Here is a 20,475-nt window from a genome sequence, read left to right on the forward strand (position 1 = left end):
ACAAGGGCTGAAAGAATTGTTACAAGCGAAAAACATGTCTATGCAGGAAGGTATGTGGTGTGAGGCCGAGTGAAATGTAAATCCCTGTTCTTAACCCCTGTCAGAACCACCAAACGTCAAAGGGAGCATATGAATTAATAACCTGTTTCAGTCCAGATTAGACCTTTTCAAACAATGATATGCCAAGTGCAACAAAGATGTCCGAGCCGAGTTCAGGTGTCAATTAATGTCGCCACAATAAAGATTAGCAAACACCATTGACTCAACTCTAATAAAAGGAAATGAAATATTGAGGTGTGGGGGCTGAGCTTAGCCGGGCTGTGAGATAGCCACTCTCTAGAGAGGCTCTGCCGGATAAGCATAAAATCCTTCCAGCATAATCTGAACACCCACCCAGGCAGTCACGGTAGTAGAGAGGTGAGGAAAAGAGAGGGAGTGATCATCTGACATGTGCCATTCAGTTTCACAGACTGGTGTCCGACAATAGACAGCATGCCTCACGAACAAAGAAGTGCGAGAGCCCAGGCCTTGGAGGAGACTGCGTTCTTCACTACAGTCACACAGGAAAAGCTGAGCGGAGCGCAAGGTGGTTGCGAGGAATGGGCTATGCAGGGAAGGGACAACTGCTTCCTCGTCTGATTGAATTCTTAAAAGAGGGGTGTGCATATTTCCCCAAAAACTGGCAGGTTCCATATTGTGTCCATCTCACCTGCCACCGAGTTGGTGGTGTTCGATCCAATGCCTGTTGGCATCCATCATGACCTGGACTGTTAGGGAAGTTATTGTATAGTAAATGTTGTTCATTTCGGAGCGTGGAAAGCCTCGGATTTAATCTAGGACCAGATAAGGGCACATTTTCAGTGAGGCATATTTCAGAGGGCTGGAGTGCAAGCAGGGAGTGCAGTCTCCGTGCCAGAGTGCAAGCACGGCGCTGGAAGGCCACAGACGTGCTACCAACGTCACTCACCACAGCACAGGTCTCTCCCAAGAGACACTGGCTTGGTAGAAGGGGCTTATCTGGCCACTGACAAGGAAAAAAGAAGCAGGTTAGAAATGCACCAGCCCTGAGGGGTTACAGCGTCAATGAACACCTGCTCACTGCTCAGGGTAGTCTGTACTCTCCTGGAGCGGGTACTGAGGAGGGTATACACAGTCAGGAAACTGCACCGAGTGCAAACTGTCAGAGTATACCAGCCGTTTCCTGGTAATAGTTACTCTACTTTTGAGAGAAAGGGATCAGTCTATTGTCCCTCTCTGCAGACTGCTGCTTGTGTAGGCAGGGCAGCAGAATGGCATGTCGAATTCTTAGCGCCCATAAACCGAAGGGATTGGTCACAAATGAGTAGGACTTTGAAGTGCGTCGGTGTTGAAGTGTAGGGTGCGGGTCGGGCGTATTCATTTTCTCATCTATGCGAACTCGTTGAGAGACATCATGTGACCCTTTCTCGCAGAGTCCGGTAGCCGGAGGCCCCTTGGTTGCAGCCGCGGTGCCGGCCAGTGCTCAGATTTGAATGAAAGAAGAGACTTGTCAGCGCTCACGGTCGCGGTTTCTAATCCTGGTCCTCCCCTCCCGGAGAACGCACTGTTCCCTTCCGTGCACATCAAACGGCTTTACGACTCCCCCTCTGCCAGAATTTCACAGAACAACAAGAGAAATGTCACAGAGCCCGAGCTGCTCGACCCCGCTCTTTCAAACGGCCGCCTCCCCCACGTCAGAAGAGCGGCCCGGGAGAGGGGGCCCATCCACAGGTGGCCATTCAAGCCTAGCACACCTAGCTCTGAAAAGTAGGGAACCAACGTCATGTGGCCAGGAGCTGAAGCCATAGGCCTCTGCCTCAGTTGAGTGGGGCTCAGGGCATTCATCTTTGGTGCAGTTCTGACCGTAGGTGCCATGCCTCTTACTTCCTACGGCACACCAGTGATACCTTGAACGTACACTGCCCTTAGGGACGAACAATTCATTATTATTATTATTATTATTATTTATTTATTCACTGATGGGATGAACGAATATGGGAATAGTAGTAACAAGGGATAGTTACCTCATGTCCGACGCTGCTCCCCTTGTTCAACCGAGCAGCAAAATGGCGGCCGGAAAGCTCCAAAAATTTCGGAATCGAGGGCGTGTTTTTGGTGTTCCGAGTGACAGATGACGTCACAGGTGGAAAGAACGCCAAAAACACGCCCCCAAATCCAAAAGAGACGGGGCTTGATTGGAGTAATGCCCCTCTCCTCCAATGGCTGGCCTCTGTTTAGGAAGCCAGCCAATGGAGGAGAGATGGAGGAGAGAGGCGGGTTCAAGCCCTGTCTAAAAAACATTAAATCTCCGACCAAAGACTGCGCAAGCGCAGCCTTTAGGTCCTCGACCTAAAAAGGTGTCTCGAAATGTTCAGTATTTTAATACTATCCCAGATGACATATATAGCCACACATGGAACAACTGTTAATTGGCAACATGAATGGTAATAAATATGGTTCTTTATGTTTAAAATATAAAAAGTGAAAAGTGATCATAATCGAAAAGCTTTTTGCTGCTTCTGAAAAAAAGAGGACAGTTAGTTCCCACAAGTACCCTATTCTGGTGAAGAGTCCTCTCTGTGCGGCCAATCTGACTGCATGTAACCCTAATCTAAACTGACAGTCTGAGGGAGGTTGTTCCAGGTAAGAGATGGAGCAGTTACACAACACACCTTTGTCAAACTAGCCTTCATTCATGGCTCTCCGGATTACCCTGCAGGTAAATCGGTTCATACCTGAAATCCCTTTCTGGAGGATACAAAGATTCTCAAAGAGTATTGTAGAATAAGATCTCTTCATATTTTCATGTTTGAAAATAGTATTGCCTTTGCTCTTTTTTTCTGGTTAAGAATAGCGTTAGCTTTTGATTTAAAGTTATTTTGCTGGTTACATCTTTAATCATTTACTTGGGAAATGTTATTACGCTAAAGAGTTTGTATTTGTGCATGTTGGCTCATAGTATGCCATTACCTATTCATTACACATGTGGTAGACTTCAGAGTACAAGAACTTTTGCTCAATAATATTTTCTTGTACAAGTACAATAGTTGATAATTAGACAATGGGAGGTTCTTTTTAAAACTTCAGTTATATTTATTCCTTTACAGAAACCAGTCCAATGTCCGCAGGATGCACACAGCTGTCAAGCTGAACGAAGTTATTGTGAACAAGTCACATGATGCCAGACTCGTTCTCTTGAACATGCCAGGCCCTCCCAAAAACACAGACGGAGATGAAAATTGTATCCTTCAACAGAGCAATATTATTCAATGCATTGCACTACACACGCCACCTTTTGCTAATGTTGTCGGTCTCTTTGTAAAGTGAACAAAGACCGCTATAGTGTGGAAAACGGGTAAGATTTTATTTTTTAAGAAACCAGATATGGTTTCGATTTATGCAAGATACCATGTATTAAAAAGAGTTGAGTCCCGCTTCAACCCTATGCATAATCACATGGTCCACGTCACGTCAGAGTACTGTACGCTATAAAGCTTCAGAGAGCGCTACGACAGGGGCTGCAAAGTGAGATAGAAGATGTTCAGGTGCATTGTGGTCGTGAGGAATATAACTCTCATTAGAAGTCCGATGTCATTCAATATGAACTTGTAAACACCCATGATTTAAAAATGTATCTCTTGGAACTTGAAAGAAAACGATGCTGGTGACAATGGGGCCTATTCACTAAGGTGCATTTACATGTGTAGATTTATTCATTTGTAAAATTACTCTCACACTTTGTAGTATCTTTTTACTTGGCTACCGATTTCGAATGTAAAGTTACTCCAAAACGTAGAGTTACATGTCTCCATCCCTCAGTTTAGGGGGTGAAATCTGCATAAATGTAATTTTGACCGTAACGTTACTACTAGTAAATTCACAGCTATATTTTATGATACACACACAGGCGGAGACCTCTGTACCCATGGGGGGGGGGGGGGGGGGGGGGGGGGGGAGAGAGACTTGTGCATGTAGAAGGGTGATCTCTGCATACAAAGGAGAAACCTCTGCATGCAGCAAAGTTTACTGGGAAAAATCCCCCAAAAATTTCATTTGTTGCGAAAGTAGTTTTTTCTGTATGCATGTTGTAAAGCAGGAGTGTGCTATGTGAGAGCTTGTACTTAAATGTTGTAAACGGAAAGTGTTTGTTATAGAAAGTGAAGTGGCAATTTATTTTTTATTAGAGCATAACGTATGTTGATGACATTATATAATTTAGACAGAGTTGTTTCAGGATGGTTTTTATGGATGGTGTGGAAATCCACAATTTTGCACACAACTTCAGTGGCGTATACCAGCATCCCTCTCTCTCTCTATTGTCAGGACGTCTGAATCGCAACTTGAGGAGACTAAGGGCCAGATGCATCAAGGCTTTTGCGACTCGCAAACGGCTTTTTAGCGTGATTTGCTATATATCAAAAAATCGCAATTTAAGGAATCACAAAAAATTGCGATTCCCTATTTTGCCATGGCATTTAAGGAATCGCATTTTTTGCGATTCCTTAAATGATATGTATGTAACATTTTGAAATTGCGAATTTGTGTTAAGAAATCGCACATTACCACCAACTTGTAGTTGGTGGTAATTTGCGATTTCTTTTAAAAATGCCCTATTTGGCATTTGTGAGGGTGGCATATGACACACATACATGCCCATAGGGCATGTATGTGTGCCACATGCACACACATGTAAATTTCAGGGGTGCAGCAGGGTGTCTTTGAGACACCCCTGCACCCTTGAAATAATTCTCAAATTGCGATTAGAAAATTGCTAATTCGCAATTTGAGAATAATTGCATTGGAATTATTCTTTATTTGCGAATTAGCAAAATGCGAATTCGCAAATAAAGAATATTAAGGAATCGCTAAAAAATAGCGATTTTGTACATACATTCCATTTTGCGAATTCTAAATAGCGATTCGCAAAAAATCGCTATTTAGAATTCGCAAATCAGAATCTTGATACATCTGCCCCTAAAAGTGCGTTCAAATAATGTCTCATGTATTTATTGTCACCCTATTGTATCTCCTTTGAGGTAGCATGGGGGAAGGAGCATACTCTGCATCATCTGTAGCAAAGATATGTGAAATGTCTTGAAAGTATATCTGTTCTACATATAGCCATGTGCAAGTAGGACTAACAGAAAATGCAGCTGTCACGTAAGCTTTCAGAAAAGGCAGCATACATATCAGTGAAGCGGCTCCTAGTATCACAGACAGCTTAAACATAGATGGAGTGCCAGCAGGGCCTGGTGTGGAAAAGGTGTGCTGTACAACGAGGTTGGATGAAGTGCCACATGGGGTAATGGCATTTAGCACACAAGGGAAATGGGCATAAGGGTAACATTCCTCTGCTATCCTTCGCCTTTCTACCAGTGACTGTGGCATGGCAATAAACTGGTGCACTTTACTAGTGATGCATCTCAGTATACTTGATGCAAACATCAAGACTGGCTTGCTTGTAAGATGCCTGTCTTGTCACAACGGACCCTCTGGAAAGGTATAGCCTGGGAGAGGGCTGCACAAGGAACAGCTTCTGCTCTCAGTCTGAAACCATGTCAAAGATCACTTCGGGTGAGAAGCCGAATGTAGCAGTGACTGCTTCCCCGGAAACCCCTAGGATGTTGATCCTTTTCCTGTTAACTTGTTTACTTCTCTTCAAATAATTATTGCTCAACATGAGTGGTAACACAACAAACCCATTCATTAAAATAGTGAAGGAAGAAAAAGTTGTTTGGTGTACGTTTTCATTTCTTATGTAATTAGTCTGGATTTGATTGGTTGGTCTTGAATTGTATTTCACCTATAAATGAGAGGGGGAGTTCAGGACAAACGCTCTTTCCATTGCCAGGTGTGTTGCAAGTTTTGTAAGTCATGTTATAAAATTTAACTGGATAAATATTAGATGATTAAAAGGATGTAATACTTTACACAAGATTTACCTAAAACATTTTAAAACGTTATTGGATATTTAAAAACAAGTTCATTTATTTTCCAATATGTGTTTATAGCTATTTGGCACCACTATCATTTTCTAGTGGTGTATTGTTGCATTACTAGTGGCTTACCATGTGTGGTGCTGTAACTACTCCAAGGTTGACCTGGATTACATTCATTACTGTTTTGCGCCCTTTTTGGCTTTAGTAACTTTAGAAATACAATATATAAATAACAATGGTTTCACTCTTTTTGTGGGTGGTGTTTGTACCCCCCCCCCCTGAACCCTTCCTTAACCTTTCCTAAACCATGGCCATTTTGTAGAAAGTATTTTCCATTTTTCAGTCACTACCACTGCCCCACCCACATTTACTACAAAAATGTAGGTGTATGTGTGCAGATCTCTACACCACCGGAGCATTCGTTTCTGCATTGTAAAAGCAGCTTAGTAGACCTCTGCACGTAGGTTTGTAAATAGCATTTTGTGGTATAGGAGTAGCACTATTGTAGTACTACTAAAAATACTACAAAGTGCAGCTTGTAAACTGACTCCAAAACTGAAACAAACATGAAGAAACGTTTTTTTGGGGGTTTCCTACTAGCAAGCGTTAAGGATTTATAATAAACCTAATTGGTGGCTATTCGTGATTTGTTGAATTTATGATACAAACTATTCTCTTGGCGCCAAGGTGAATGTGTCAGACGAACAGAGAAGGCTTAAACCTATATAGGGTTACAGTCCGCAGTTCTTTACAAGATTATCATACTAAACCAGGATAGTGATTTGCAAATTGTACAATACATTGTACAGTCATTTTCCTGTTTAAGATACCTTTTCACAATTGTTCTGGATGCATTTTCAGTGTAAATTTGGAGCTTTGAGTATTTTTAGAATGTTCACATTTAAGTGCACAGTTCATTGTGGTTTATGCACATGGTCCAGAATTGTAACTTGTGATTTTGTTTTGTGTGCTAGGGCAGGCAAATAAGATTTTATTTTATGCCTGGGAAAGAATTGTTATTGGTAAAGGCATGTATTTGCAAGACATTAATTCCTAAACTGGACATTTCTACTTAACTTGCCAAGATTGAACAAATCTGTAAGTAACTTCAGCCTTCTGCAGTTTGTTATGAGATCTGACAGTAAAAATGTTATACTTGTGTGCTCTATTAAGTGTGTGGGTGAGCCTGAGATGAGAATGTAGTCTATTCTACTGTAGGAGTTATGTGGGATTGAGTAGAAAGTGTAGTCTCTGGTGTCTGGATGTTGAAGTCGCCATGGGTCTTTCAAGTTGAATCTATTGCATATGTTCTTTAGAGTGTTGTGTGAGGCTGGGGGCAGGGCGTGGGACGACTGTCTGTATAGGATGTGGTCTAGTGCCAGGTTGAAGTCTCCTGCCAGTATTGTCATGTCATTTGGGGAGTTTGCCTCCAGGCTCTTCGAGATCCCCTCCCAGTATTCCGTGTCGTCTGTATTTGGGGTGTATATTTTAGCTACCAGTATAGTTTCGTCACCCCTCCTCAAGTGTGTTTTTAGCAGACTGCCTTCCTCATCATGCTGTTGGTTTTCAATGGTTATCTTTGAATTTCTGTTTACCAGTGTGATAACTCCTCGCTTCTTCCCTATTGCTGGTGAGAAGGCTATCCCTCCTATGCATCTATCCCTAAGTTTGGCCGAATCTTCTGTGGAGAGTTTGGTGTCTTGTAGAAGTAAAACATCCACTTTGGTCTTCGCTAGGTAGTCTAGAACCTGTTTTCTCTTGACGGGGTGGTTTAAGCCCTTCACGTTGAGGGAAAATATCTTCAGCTCTGCTAGTAAGGCTGCGTTGTTATTATGTGTCATGGCTTACTGTGTGCAGGCACCGCCTTCTCACCCCTCTCCTTCTGTGTATTTCCCTTGTTTTGGATTCAGTAATGAGCTAGTGGCAGAGATGCATGGACACTTTGGTCCTAGTAGAAAGTGTCGGAGTAGATGATCGAGATAGCCAAATCGTACTGGACGGATTACACAAAGACACCATATGGACACTGACATGGACAAAACAATATAGACGTACAGGACTGAAAGGACAAACCCCCCCTTCCCAACCTCCCTGCGCTAAACCATCGTGTTGTAGATGTGCGACGGCAAGATCCCCCCGCCCCTCCCCGGGAAATACTAGTTTGCTACGGTTGTACAAAATTTACTTTAGACTGTGCTTCTAGTTCTAAAAACTTAATTGTGGTTATGTTTCCCCCCATTGTCCGCTGGGTTAAGGCACTCCTCTTTTGACTCCGCTGTCCTGGCCTCCATGACCCTATCTTAGTCTTTTTGGCGTGCCTGGGTTTGGGTCTGCTTGGGCATGTTCCATGAGGTAGGTCTCGTTATTATAAGGTATATGATTTGTTCATCAAAGTTACTTCATTCAGTACTCATGTTGGTTTTTTAGTGACCTATTAGTTGACTGTGGTGACCTTTTGCTTGTAATCTCTTGGTGTGCTAGTTTTATTTGTTCTCTGGCTAGAGCCGTTGTGGTCAGCCGCTAGGAGTTATTATGAGGTTGATTTGGTAGGTCATGAGGTAGTACGGTTTGACCGTTGATAAATTGTTGATTCCGGGAATTTTTGTCTGTTGTGTTTGGCCACTTTCTTGTTATGGCTGGAGACTTTATTCCACTCGTAGCTCCAGTGAAGCACTTCTATTGCTCGACACTGAGTTGATGAGGCAGGCAAACCAGGTAGTTGTTTGGGAGATTGCTCCTTCAGAGGGAAATGTGGAAACCTTAAAAAGTTTTGCTTCCTTCTCCCCTGCTCCTTCAGAGGGAAATGTGGAAATCTTAAAATTTATTCCTTCCTTCTCCCCTACTTTTTTTTACATTCCTGCCCTTTTATTTATTTTTTTCCGGCAAGGGCTGGCAGCAGCACACCGGTAGCGGGCTTTTTGCTTTTGTCCTTTGCACCGCATCTTGCTAAATCTGCTTTTCCTTGTTTTATATTCACTGTTAAAAAATGGCTGTCTACCATCGTGCAACAATATGTAAAAGTTTAAAAAAAGATTCCAAATTGGCTGCTAGTACATAACTGCGTAGGCGTATTGAACAATCCAGGATGATATCCTAGGCCTCCTCATGGCTCTGCACATACTGAGAGCCATTGTCAAATTATTTGTTTCCTTTAATGCAAATATGAACAAGCATTGTCAAAGTCAATCACTCTACCTATTAAAGGCCCATACCATTGGCCTTGCCAGTGCTCGTTTAACTAGTGAACTAGACTGAAGATGCTAGAAAATTGCAAACATTTTGTGCAAGATAAATATATTTGGAGGAAAATCATATAAATCTGAAGAACATTTGTTTATGAAAAATGTGTGTACCAAATATTAACCTACACAATTTTGTTTTAAAGTTTAAATATTAGCCTGCATGCATGTATTTATACATATCTTTTTGGAGCAGCCGCTATTTACTCCCTCCTACAGCTGAAAACTGCTGCTGCTACTCAACAATTCAGTTGCCACATCAGTTTCCTCACTTGACGTGCAAAATGCATTGATGGAAGATGATAAAATTCAGATCATCTTGAACTAATGTACACAACTGTTAAATGTAACTTATGCATCCTTAAAATGCCAAGGGAGGATGCACAGTGCTGCAATCTATTTGAGCATGGTTTATTAGACAAATGCTAATCTTTTGCCCGACCCACATATCAAATTGCAATGCTGATGCTAAGTGGGAAGAAATTACCTCGTTTTGCTTTAGGCTTGCAGTCTTGTTGTAATTCACAGATATTTTTTTTCTCCAGAAGTTAGTGATGCACATCTATTCCTCTCATAGTTTTTGAGGAGTATATCTGAAAAACCCTCCAGTTTTACCAGATGGCTCTTTCCGCTCGAAAAATCAACCTATTTGTGGTTAAATTTAACATCGAGCTAGCTATATGTTTTCTGATATTCTCTACAGGAAAAGTAACCTTTCCTGTGGAAGAACACCTTTCCATACACCTATAATACCTACATGCTTCTATCCTGGAAGTAGAATTTACTTCAACAGTTTGCTTGTGTGCAGGTACGAGTGTTTCCAGGGTGAAAAATGTAAATGCTACAGCCTTATGATTCCTATAAACTACTAATTTTGTGAAAGGGGCAAACTCGCCACATCCAAGTCTACCCTTCTTCCCCCTCACTTTACTAATCTTAGTTAAGGAGGCATGACCAGTAGGTAGGTAAACCTATCACTTGAGTATGTGAATAATGTAGAAGTAGAGATCAACTTTCCTTCGCCCGTTGGTAAAAACCAAAGAGTGCAATTTTGTTTGAGCCTTTTCCATTGAACTTTTTGTCACTAAAAGATAGGAGGGAAAACCCCATCATTTCCATTCAAATTTTAAACATGGAGGTCAATTGGAGACAACATTGGTTTGATTCCCCTCTAGCAAAGAAATTAGTAAAAGTGGTGTAAAACTAATGTGTTCTTTCTGATGCTGTCATTTCAACTTAGGAAGAATAATAGCTTGGGCTCTATGTTAACTAACAGGGCTTTAAGAAATGTTGATGTTGAAGCATTATTAATAGTTATGTGTTGTCAGAAACTGAACTACTGTTATTGAAACTTTAACTACTTACATACAGACATGGAGTTTCTAGAAGTCTTAACCGAAGGCCTGGAGAGGGTGCTGCTTGTGCGAGGTGGTGGTAGGGAAGTCATCACGATTTACTCCTGAACTGCACACTTGGACTCCTTTCCTTGGTTGCCTTCTGAATGATAAAGGACATTCCAGTTCCAAAAGGAGAGGATGTCTTTCCATTCCTGTCTTGGGACTATTTTAAATGTTCAATTAGTTGTATCATGTAATTGTACAGAAGAGTGGGTTTCCCAAGTCCTACGAGCAGTATTTGTTTTTTTTTTTAATGTAAGTGTATGGTCACCCCTAAAACAAATACTTTATTTTAAATGCCCCAACACATACATAAAAGTGGTAAGTCCGTATAAAATAGGTAAAGCAAGTGTTTTCCCAGATTTGTGGCTCTGTGGTTTACAATTCTAACATGCTGTGTCCTACACAGTCTTGCAAGCAATGACAGAGCTCAACACTCTGCGCACACATCACATTACATTACTCCATCCAGCATTTTCATTAAGTGTAAGGCATGGCTTTTGACTCTACATCTGTTTATTTAAGGGTGAAGTTTCCAACAAAGTTAATTTCAGCTCAAAAAATCATATATTGATTGCAATATTACGTTACGCAGTTCGATTCTGTGAATCAATCAGACCATGCCTACTAACCATTTTTATTTTTTCTGTGTGTTTGTTTTAACGATTTGCTTCCTTATGTAAGAATCCCATCCATTAATATGTTTCACAGTATAACAGATGTATAGCTCTGAATTTTTTTTTTCTGGCCAAATGGTGAACACACAGCCTCAAATAGTTGTTTCAAACCCACCTCCAAACTGATCCTCAAGGAACCATACCATCAGTAGACAATTTAAAAGTGTCATTCAGTATGGGAGTTTACTTCTTAGACATTCCCATTAAGGTCTCTGTCTCAGAGAGGCAGTGGTTTGACACAAACCTCGCATGTGAGGTTCCTTCTCCCATGCCCATGGATCACTAGTGGTGAACCATGGTATTGGGGCTCAATAGGGTGTTCTCCATCCACAATGAGAAGAAATGTTTGTATGAGGTGAGCACTACGATTTTGAGTACAGTTATTATGTTTCTAGTGAAAAGAAAGCCATTTAGTGTGAGACATTTTCGAATTTACTTTCTGGAGAAAAAAATCTTATGAGTGAGGTTGTTGACAACAGACGTTTTACTTCCATGTCCAATTGCATCCCTCTACTTCCTCCTACGATTTTCCACTTCAGAATCGTCCCTATCTGTTGAAGACGTTGTTAAAAGAAGCTAAAGGAACTGCAAAATGTTTCCTTGGTCAATGTAATAAATTACATTCCTTGGCAGTTTGGTGGCAAATGTCATAAAGGGCTTCCCTGAAGCTTGGACAATGTTACAACTTCTAAAGAATCTACAATTAGGGAATTCTTACTATACTTGAATAAGTGACACACCCATGGGAATTATTTTTGTGAACCACCATTTATGGATTTATAGTGTTAAATAAGGGTCTGTAAAGTACTTAGAACACAACAAAAAGGAGGTTCCATTTTTATTAAATATTGTAGAAGTAGATTTAACCATAAAAAATTATTTTATACTTAAAATGTTGCACTTGTATTTCCCAAAACAAAATTCATAACTGTTGTACTCCCCTGAAGAACTGCCTTTCCTATGATTATTGCCAGGTCTATAGTTAACAGTATTGATTGAATATGTATAGTTTTTTAATACACAAATAGGATATTTTAACATATTGTCTTGATGTAGAGCATAAGATTTATGAACATATTGTAGATGGCTACACAAGGCATAGCTTTTAAAATTTGTGGATCTGCAATTCAGGACAGGTCCATATTTATTTTTTTTATATTTATTTGTGAGAGGCATATATGACTAAATATGTTGATGGTAGCTGCTGTTACACCTGGGATAGATGCATTGTTGCCTCGGTTATGCGAGTGCATTTTTGTTAAGCCTAGATTCTGCAACTACAGTAGGACAGTATTTTCTTTACATTTTCCATTAACAAATTGGTGGGTTCAATAGCTTTCAATAGCTTTCAAAGGCAGTAATTTAATCATTATAAGAAAATCTTGTCCAAAAATCCACTTAGTAAACAGACACCCACTTATTGCTTAATAGGCACAATAAACTTAAATCATGCAGATACTTAAATCACGTTTTAATTTGCAATTCTGGCTAGTACAAGTTTTGCATTGGAATAAATATGCAGATCTGGGGCAGCCTCCTACATTTTTATCAATATTAAAAATATTCACTTTATTCTCACAACAATCTTTTTTTTGTCGTGGGCTAGGATAGTAAAATGTTGTTCAGTTAGTGCTAGTTTCCAAGGTAACCTAGTTTCAAAAGCAGTTTTTGAAAAGCTTCTTGAAGTCGAACACAGCTGAATACAGGATACTGGAAAGTTTTCACCATTTTGTTTAAGAATTCTGTTGGTAAAAATGCATGGTTACCTGTTTCACAAAATAAACGAACACCTCCACTTGTTGTAGAGAACCAGTAAAAAATAATAACCCTACTGGAAAGTGCTTTATTGTTTTGATATTCTTGCACACTCTTTTGTTGAGCTTTATGTCATGAACTCAGTGGTTATTTTCTTTTTTAATAAAAAATCTTGAATATATAATATTGTCTTTCCCATATTTTGTAGTGTCTCCAGATTGACTCTTTTCTGTATATAGGTAACTTCTTAAGAAAGACCTTTGCATATCTTAGATCTTACTGAGAATTTGGCATTTTAATTAAAAAAAGTTTGCTAGCTTTCAATTGGCCTTTAGTGATATGTCACTTCTATTCATAAGAAGGCTTGTAAATCCAAGTTAAACCGGATTAATTTATGTAAATTGTACTTTTGCAAGTTTAACTTTTTTTCTCTCCACGGGAAAAGGGTTTCCTTTTTTTCCCTATGCTGGAAAGGGATTTACTCTACTGCCTTTCCACGGTGGGAAATGGGAAATGATTGTGAATTCACACAGTTCAGAGCAATGTTTAGGACCACCTCTATAACACCTTCTTTCCTGTCTCTAACCCTAACTTTATCGTGCTGGTCCCAGTGAACATTCTCTGGTATTCAGAAGGCACATGGATGTAATTATATTTTGTCTGTGTAAATCTACATCTTTCTTGTATGCATCATGATCTGCATATATTTGAAAATCAGAGCAACGGAGGATGAAGACGCTAACTAATTAAGACACAAATCATTTAGAATAACAGCTCTGTGTACAGTTCATTAACGTAAAACTTAAAAGATGAAATGACACACATTTTAAATGTGCAGACTGCATACATAGTTATTATAGGCAACAAAACTGCTTAATGCAAGTCTTCTTTTATCTAGAAGTGAATTCAACAATGCTAAAATGGGCATAATGGAATTTAGAGACGTGACATGCTGAGAAATATTGGTCAAAAGTGCAGAATGTTCTAGTTTAAAAATTGTATTACATTTTGCTAAGAAACATATTACTGTGATAAACCTCCAATTTCATCATATTTTGCATAATACTTGAAGTGACAGCTGTATATTTTAAAACAGTATGCTTGTTTGTATGGATGAAATGCATTACTAAACAGTATTTTTGTAAGTCGGTGTTTCTTTTCTTTAGCATAGTTAATTGTTTACGCAATGAAGCATTTAACAGAACGCTAAACTGTATTCGATGCTTATGGAAATGGCGGCATATGAAACGAGAAGCTACATACATAGGATGTCTATAACAAACTTTGTGATAATACTTTGCGAGCAGCATGTTATTTCTTGGAAAAGGAAGAGCTGAACTCCCTCTCAGACGAATACTGCTGGCTGATCGGATCAGAAGAGGACAGACCTGCTGTACATTTTGCAACATTATTTTGACTTTTATATTAGTGCTTGTTCCTAGTGCAGGTCAACACTCATTCGACAAAGCTATACCCAGACACTCATTCCATTTCCCTTGCACTCGACTGACAGCTGTGGGTACCACTGCTGCTGTTCATCTTTTGCCATATTATTTATGCTTGATTTTGACTACTGCAATTGTATGCTTTTTTGCTTCAATTATTGAGATGCAGCTGAGTTTCATGAACTTCTCTCAATGGAAAGTTTGGCTGCTTCAATTGGATTTTGAGCTTTATGCTCTCTTTAGCTCACTATTTTCCTCTTCATGAGTTCTACTAATTCTAAATTCTGAATCTGTTCTCTAGAATAAGGTGTTGGTCCTTAATGGAACTTGCTTGATGCATTATTTGATGATTTGTTCTGACTAGATTTTTATGAGACTTCTGTAAGCTTAATAGAATTTATTGACTTATCTGAATAAAAATAAAAAATCTTACTAAACTTAATGAGAAATACACTTTAAAAACTAATTTAAACTCAGATCAATAATTGAACTTGGAACTATCGTTGTGATTGAACATACTTTGATGAAATAGCTCCTGATTCAAAATACGGTGGCCAAGATCCATCACCTGGAAGGAGTTATACTCAGAAACGAGTGCAAGAATGGGGTTTAACCCTGAAATTGATAAGAAAAAGCTGCAACTATATTATTGAAAATGTTACCCCAACTCCATTTTCTAGTAGCAGAGTTATGGTTTACGCCTTGAAAAAGGAGCTATAAAATAATTACCCACGTTGGCATAACATACCTGAATCCTGAAATCCAATAGGCAGAGCGTGAACTGACCAGGTGTGGTTTTTGAAGGTGGTTGCTGGTTTAGAGGTATGAGTACTAATAGGGTGATGCATTGTCTATTGTAATTGTTTGTTGGTGTATTATTGAGATGAGTGAAAGGTTGGAGGAATGAAGATGGTTAGTGTTTATATGTGAAGAAGTTGAAGAGTTTCAGGCTGGACACAGCCTAAGATCCCAACATACTGAGACAAGTGTAAAATACTTAAGTGGCCATAGTCAATTGTATTTCTTGTTTGCAGGTTTTGTTGTTATACAGTGTGAGGTACTGTCACCTACACAATTGAGATAGGAACATTAATACATTGTTGTGATTGTATTAATGTTGATTGATGTTATCAGAAACTGATTGCACAATGGGTGATGCTACATTGATTAGGGTGATTTCGGGCTGGTACAGATTTCACTTGCGAATGTGAAATTCCTTTTGTTAGGTAAAGTCAGAGGGTGTAACATCCTTAGTATTCCAATTGTTGAAACTGCTACAGTTTTTTTTATAGTAAGACTGGCAAAAAAACCATTTTATGTCTGTCTAAAACTGGGTGTGCAAGAGAAATTGTAAAGGAAGGAGAGATGCCGCAAGTAGTGAGCTCATACATTATATTGTTTCTCGGTTGTGATTGGTTGATGTTATTCTGCTGTGATAGTTCAGTTGTGTGAATACCGCATTGAGATTGGTTGAACATCTTCAAGAATTAGAACTGTAACAGGATTGGAGAAAAGAAATATGACATTTGCGGAATGAAATCAAAACATTGAATTGATTAATCCTTTTGAGTTATGGCAGAGATGAAATGGTTTAAAAGTTTTAAGAATTTTTTGAGAGGTGATGTGACTATTCCAATACGGGAAGGGGAAGAGTCACCACCAGCGGGTGCACCTGCACATTATATGACATTAAATTTAGGGATTACATTCATGTTTGCGGATTTGCCAATGGTGCAAGATTACTGAGAAAGAAGGTCCTTTGAGTTTTGGTACATTGGAATTGAGAATTATTGACCGATTAAGGGAAATGGTTTGTGAAATAAAGCCAACACCTAGACCCACACAATTTGAAGAATAAATTGCTTGATGAGATTTTGATATAAGCTAAATAATGCAGTGATGAAAAAGAAATGAAACAGAAAAAGCTTGAGGAGGAAATTATGTTGGTCCAGACAAAGTCTGCTCAGAGATGGTTTCAGAATCCTTCTTTTGCAGGAAACCAAGAAGGCATGCAAGATGTTGTTCCACAAACAGGAGTACAGGGTACTCAAGGAGGGCTTGATGTTCCACAAGGTAGAGGTGTTTCACTTGATCCAGTTTCAGGTATGGATGCCTCACCAATGAAGTAAATGACTCCTAGCAATATTTATAACAGACCCAGGCATTGGAAGCAGGAGTCTAGGTTTAATCCTGAGGCTGCATATGGAAATGTGCAGATGCAGAGAGGAGTGCAGATGCAAAGTATGCCAGTACAACAAATGCAGATGGTTCCACAAATTATGGGAAATCCAAGATTTAATTTAAACCAGATGCAAAAGGCAAACTTAACCCTTTCCAAAATCAAAATCAAGATATGCTCCAACAATGCCTTTTTTTTAAATTTACTGTTTTAGCTCCAGCATTTCTCTATGACAGAGCATGAGGGGGGAGATAGATAAAGTGCTTGGTGTAGTCTAAGAGGTAGACTAGAGTGGTCCATTCGGAGAAGGTGAGGTGAATGCTTACCCCGTATCATTTTTTGATTGATACCAGTGCTACCAGATCCACTATGAAAACAGCTGAAGTCCCTCTCTGTAACAAAGATCCAGCATGTAGGAGTTTCAAATTTACCAGTTTCAGAGAAAGTTCCAGTGAAAATAGGTTCATTTGAGGAAAGTCGCCAATTTGTTGTTTGTGACTCAAGCCTTGTAAACCTAGAAGGAAAGATTTATGTGCAAGTTACATTGCACAATTTAATATACATTGGATGGTGTAGAAGTTCAGACTCATGATGGGGATGTAGAATTTAAAGTGGCCCAACAAGAAACAGCTGTAGGATTGTTTCCAGAAATGGCAACTGAAGAATTATCCTCTGATTTCAAAGACACAGTGAACCCAGAAGTATGGAACTTCACAGGAAAATATACCTGATTAATAAAAAGTTTAGTGCCAGTTTGAGTCCCATTAAAAAGAGATGCAATATATCCAAAAACGCCCCCATTCAATTTGACACCAGGGAAAGTTGCAGGAATCCCACCCATAGCTGAAGACATGATGAGCAAAGGAGTTCTTGGGGAATTGATTGGAAGTCCATATAATTCTTCGATCAGGAGTTTATAGATTTACAATGGGAAGTACAGAATAGTGCAGGATCTTACAAAGATTAACTGCATAGTTGTTCCATTTTGTCCGGTGGTACTGAATCCTGCCTTCATACTTTTTTCAGATTCTATGCACTGCAGAAGGGTTTACTGTAATTGATCTTTGACAGTTATTTTCTGAGTCCCATTACATGAGGATAGTCAGTACCTATTTCTATTTGTCTTTCAGCATGGAGATTCTGCATGGTATACATAAAGTATATCTATTTTCAACCAGATCTTGAAAATCTGGAATCTGGAGTTATTGCAGATGATCTGCAAGTCAGTTCTTGTGCAGTATATTGAGGACCTACTTGTGGCATCAGAAATATGAGTAGCTTGTAAGCCTGATATAGTTGCACTTTGGAACCTTTTTGCTAAGAATGAATACACGGTGTCTCCAGTCAAACTGCAGTACTGTCAAAAAGAAATTGAATATCTGGGACACATAATTGAAAAAGTAGCAAGAAAGGTGTCAATGGAGAGAGTGCAAGCAAATCTTCCAATGAATCCAAATCGAACTCAGAGAAGTTAGGATGCTTTTGGGAATGGTTGGCAACTGTAAACAGTAGATACTGAAATTTCCCTAGTGGCTAAGCTTTTACTGATGTCTGATCCTCATCTATGGAACAGCGATTGCTTGAAAGCCTTCCTAGAGCTGAAAGAAAGTATTTTGTGTTCTCTAGCACTACAAATGCCAGATTACAGTAAAGGTTTTACATTATTTTGTAGTGAGAGGGAAGGGTTCACTCTCGCAGTGCTTACTCAAATATATGGCAATGCCCAAAGGCCAGTGTCTTTCGAAATTGGGTACAAGTAAGAAATTTGTTCGAAGTTCTCCAGTTGCCTACAGAGATTGCAGTTATTAAATGTGTTAAATGTGCAGCCCTTAAAAATGTTACCAGTTACATTGCAATGGGAAATGGATATGCTGATTTAGTTGCACAATATTGTGCCCTGATTGCCTTCACATTTAATTAAACCTTTGCATGTGAGTTTGAAAAAGACACTTCATTTCCTTTGTTGATGAAAGTAATAGATACTTGGGATGAGCTGAAGAGGGTACAAGAAAATGTTTCAGAAGCAGAACAACAAAGTTGGTTTAGAGCAGGTTGTGAGAAAAATGCAAATTACATATGATTGTCAGGGGATGGAAGACCAGTGTCACCTGATAGTCTGCTGTTTCCAATGACACAATACTTCCACGGTTACACATATTTAGAGAGGGATGCCATCACATGTCTCTTTAAACAAAAGTGGTTTAAATCTAGGTTAAGGATGCTTGCATATGAAGTGTGCTATCGATGTGTGATATGTCAACAAATCAACACAGGCAAAAGGGCACACATTACACTAAGTCACATAGGGAGTTCAGGTGTTCATTTTAACAGAATGCTAATGGACTTCGAGATGCCTGTCTGCAACAGGCTGAGATGTCCTGGCCCTAGTATGCGTCTACTCAAGATGGGTGGAAGCTTACCATACCTGAAAAAATGACAGTCTCACTGTAACCAAACTTTTATCGCAAGAATGAATACCCAGGCACGGAATGCTGGTTTCTCTAGAATCCGATAGAGAGACCCACTTTAACAATGAGGTCCTGATGAGGATTTTCACAGCATTACAGATCGAGCAAAGACTGAACTGCAGCGACCGACCTGAGGCTTCAGGTATAATCGAGCAACTCAATGGGACTATCTAGTCTCGAATAGCTAAAGTGTGTGCTTCAACGTCACTGAAATAGCCAGATGTTTTGCCTTTGGTGCTGATGAGTATTCAAAGTATTCCTGATAGAAAAACTGGTATTTTACCTCATGAAATTCTCATGGGACATGCCATGAGATTGCTTGCTGTCCCTGCAAATGCACTTGTGAACATCACAGATATGATATGATACTCGACTACTGCAAAGGAGTGGCTGATGTGGTACATTCTATTTCTTACCAAGTTGCAGCTGCCACTAAAGATCCATATGAAGAATGGTGCCAATCCTGTTGATTGGGTTGTGATCAAGAAGCATGGAAACTTTTTTGGAACTGAAATGGAAATGCACCTTCCGTGTCATTTTGTTGACCAACACGGCTGTTAAATGTGATTGAGTTCCAAATTGAGTGCATGCATCGCACACCATGAAACTTAGAAATCCAGAAGAAAAAAATGTGCTCTTTTAACCTGAATGAAGAGCATTGGTGACTACACCACCACCTGCTGTGAGGCCACAAAGAACAGTAATATGATCACAACAGCAGCAACGAGAAGAAAGGGGTGAAGATCTGCCGATTGCAACACCAATTCAAGTGCCTGTTGTCTCACAAACATTCAAATCTCTAACAAAGGAGAAGCAGAGACTGACTCTCAAGCTGAAGACATTACTGAGACAACGTCATTACAGCTAAAGGATTCAGATGAAGAAATATGCCCTGAAATGAGAAGAGTTACCCTTAGAGTTGAATGGCCACAAAACAGTAATCAAGGAAGACTGATTCCATCTACTATTCCTGAGAAGACATAGACAATTGATGAAAGTGATAGAGAAGGAAATCAACAAAAACTGATAAGATTAAAAAGAGCAAGAGTGCCTTGTTGAAGGTATTCAGCACCTGAGTGGTCTTTCTAGGAGGACAAAGTACTGAATGTCAGATTGGATGAACTGTGTGATGTGAAATCCAAACTACTTCAACCTCCATGGCAACGCCCCTATGAACCTCAAACCTCCTTGACGAAGCTACTTGATAAAATAGAACTTTCTGAGAATACGGAGATATATTAAAAAGCCTACAAAGTTGTTTGAAAGGTATATGCAATAAGAGATTGAAACCAAGTAATCATTTTTTAAGATTTACTGAGCCCAAATGAGCAGTAGAAGACTTGGGGTAACATTTTAGA

The 20,475-nt window shown here is 39.6% G+C and overlaps 1 protein-coding gene across 1 annotated transcript in view; it reads left to right on the forward strand.

Annotated features, from left to right (window-relative positions):
• The window catches only part of SLC12A4 (solute carrier family 12 member 4), a 533,265-nt gene extending 520,056 nt beyond the window's left edge, over window positions 1-13,209 (forward strand). The window contains exons 23-24 of the mRNA XM_086945194.1: window positions 3,126-3,259; window positions 10,568-13,209. Of these exons, the coding sequence (XP_086801320.1) occupies window positions 3,126-3,259; window positions 10,568-10,659 (226 nt within the window). The 3' untranslated portion in view covers window positions 10,660-13,209. The remainder of the gene's footprint in view (window positions 1-3,125; window positions 3,260-10,567) is intronic.
• Window positions 13,210-20,475: the final 7,266 nt, after the last annotated feature.

This window comes from Lissotriton vulgaris, chromosome 12, assembly GCF_964263255.1.
Source record: "Lissotriton vulgaris chromosome 12, aLisVul1.2, whole genome shotgun sequence".
In the NCBI taxonomy this organism is placed as follows: Eukaryota; Metazoa; Chordata; class Amphibia; order Caudata; family Salamandridae; genus Lissotriton; species Lissotriton vulgaris.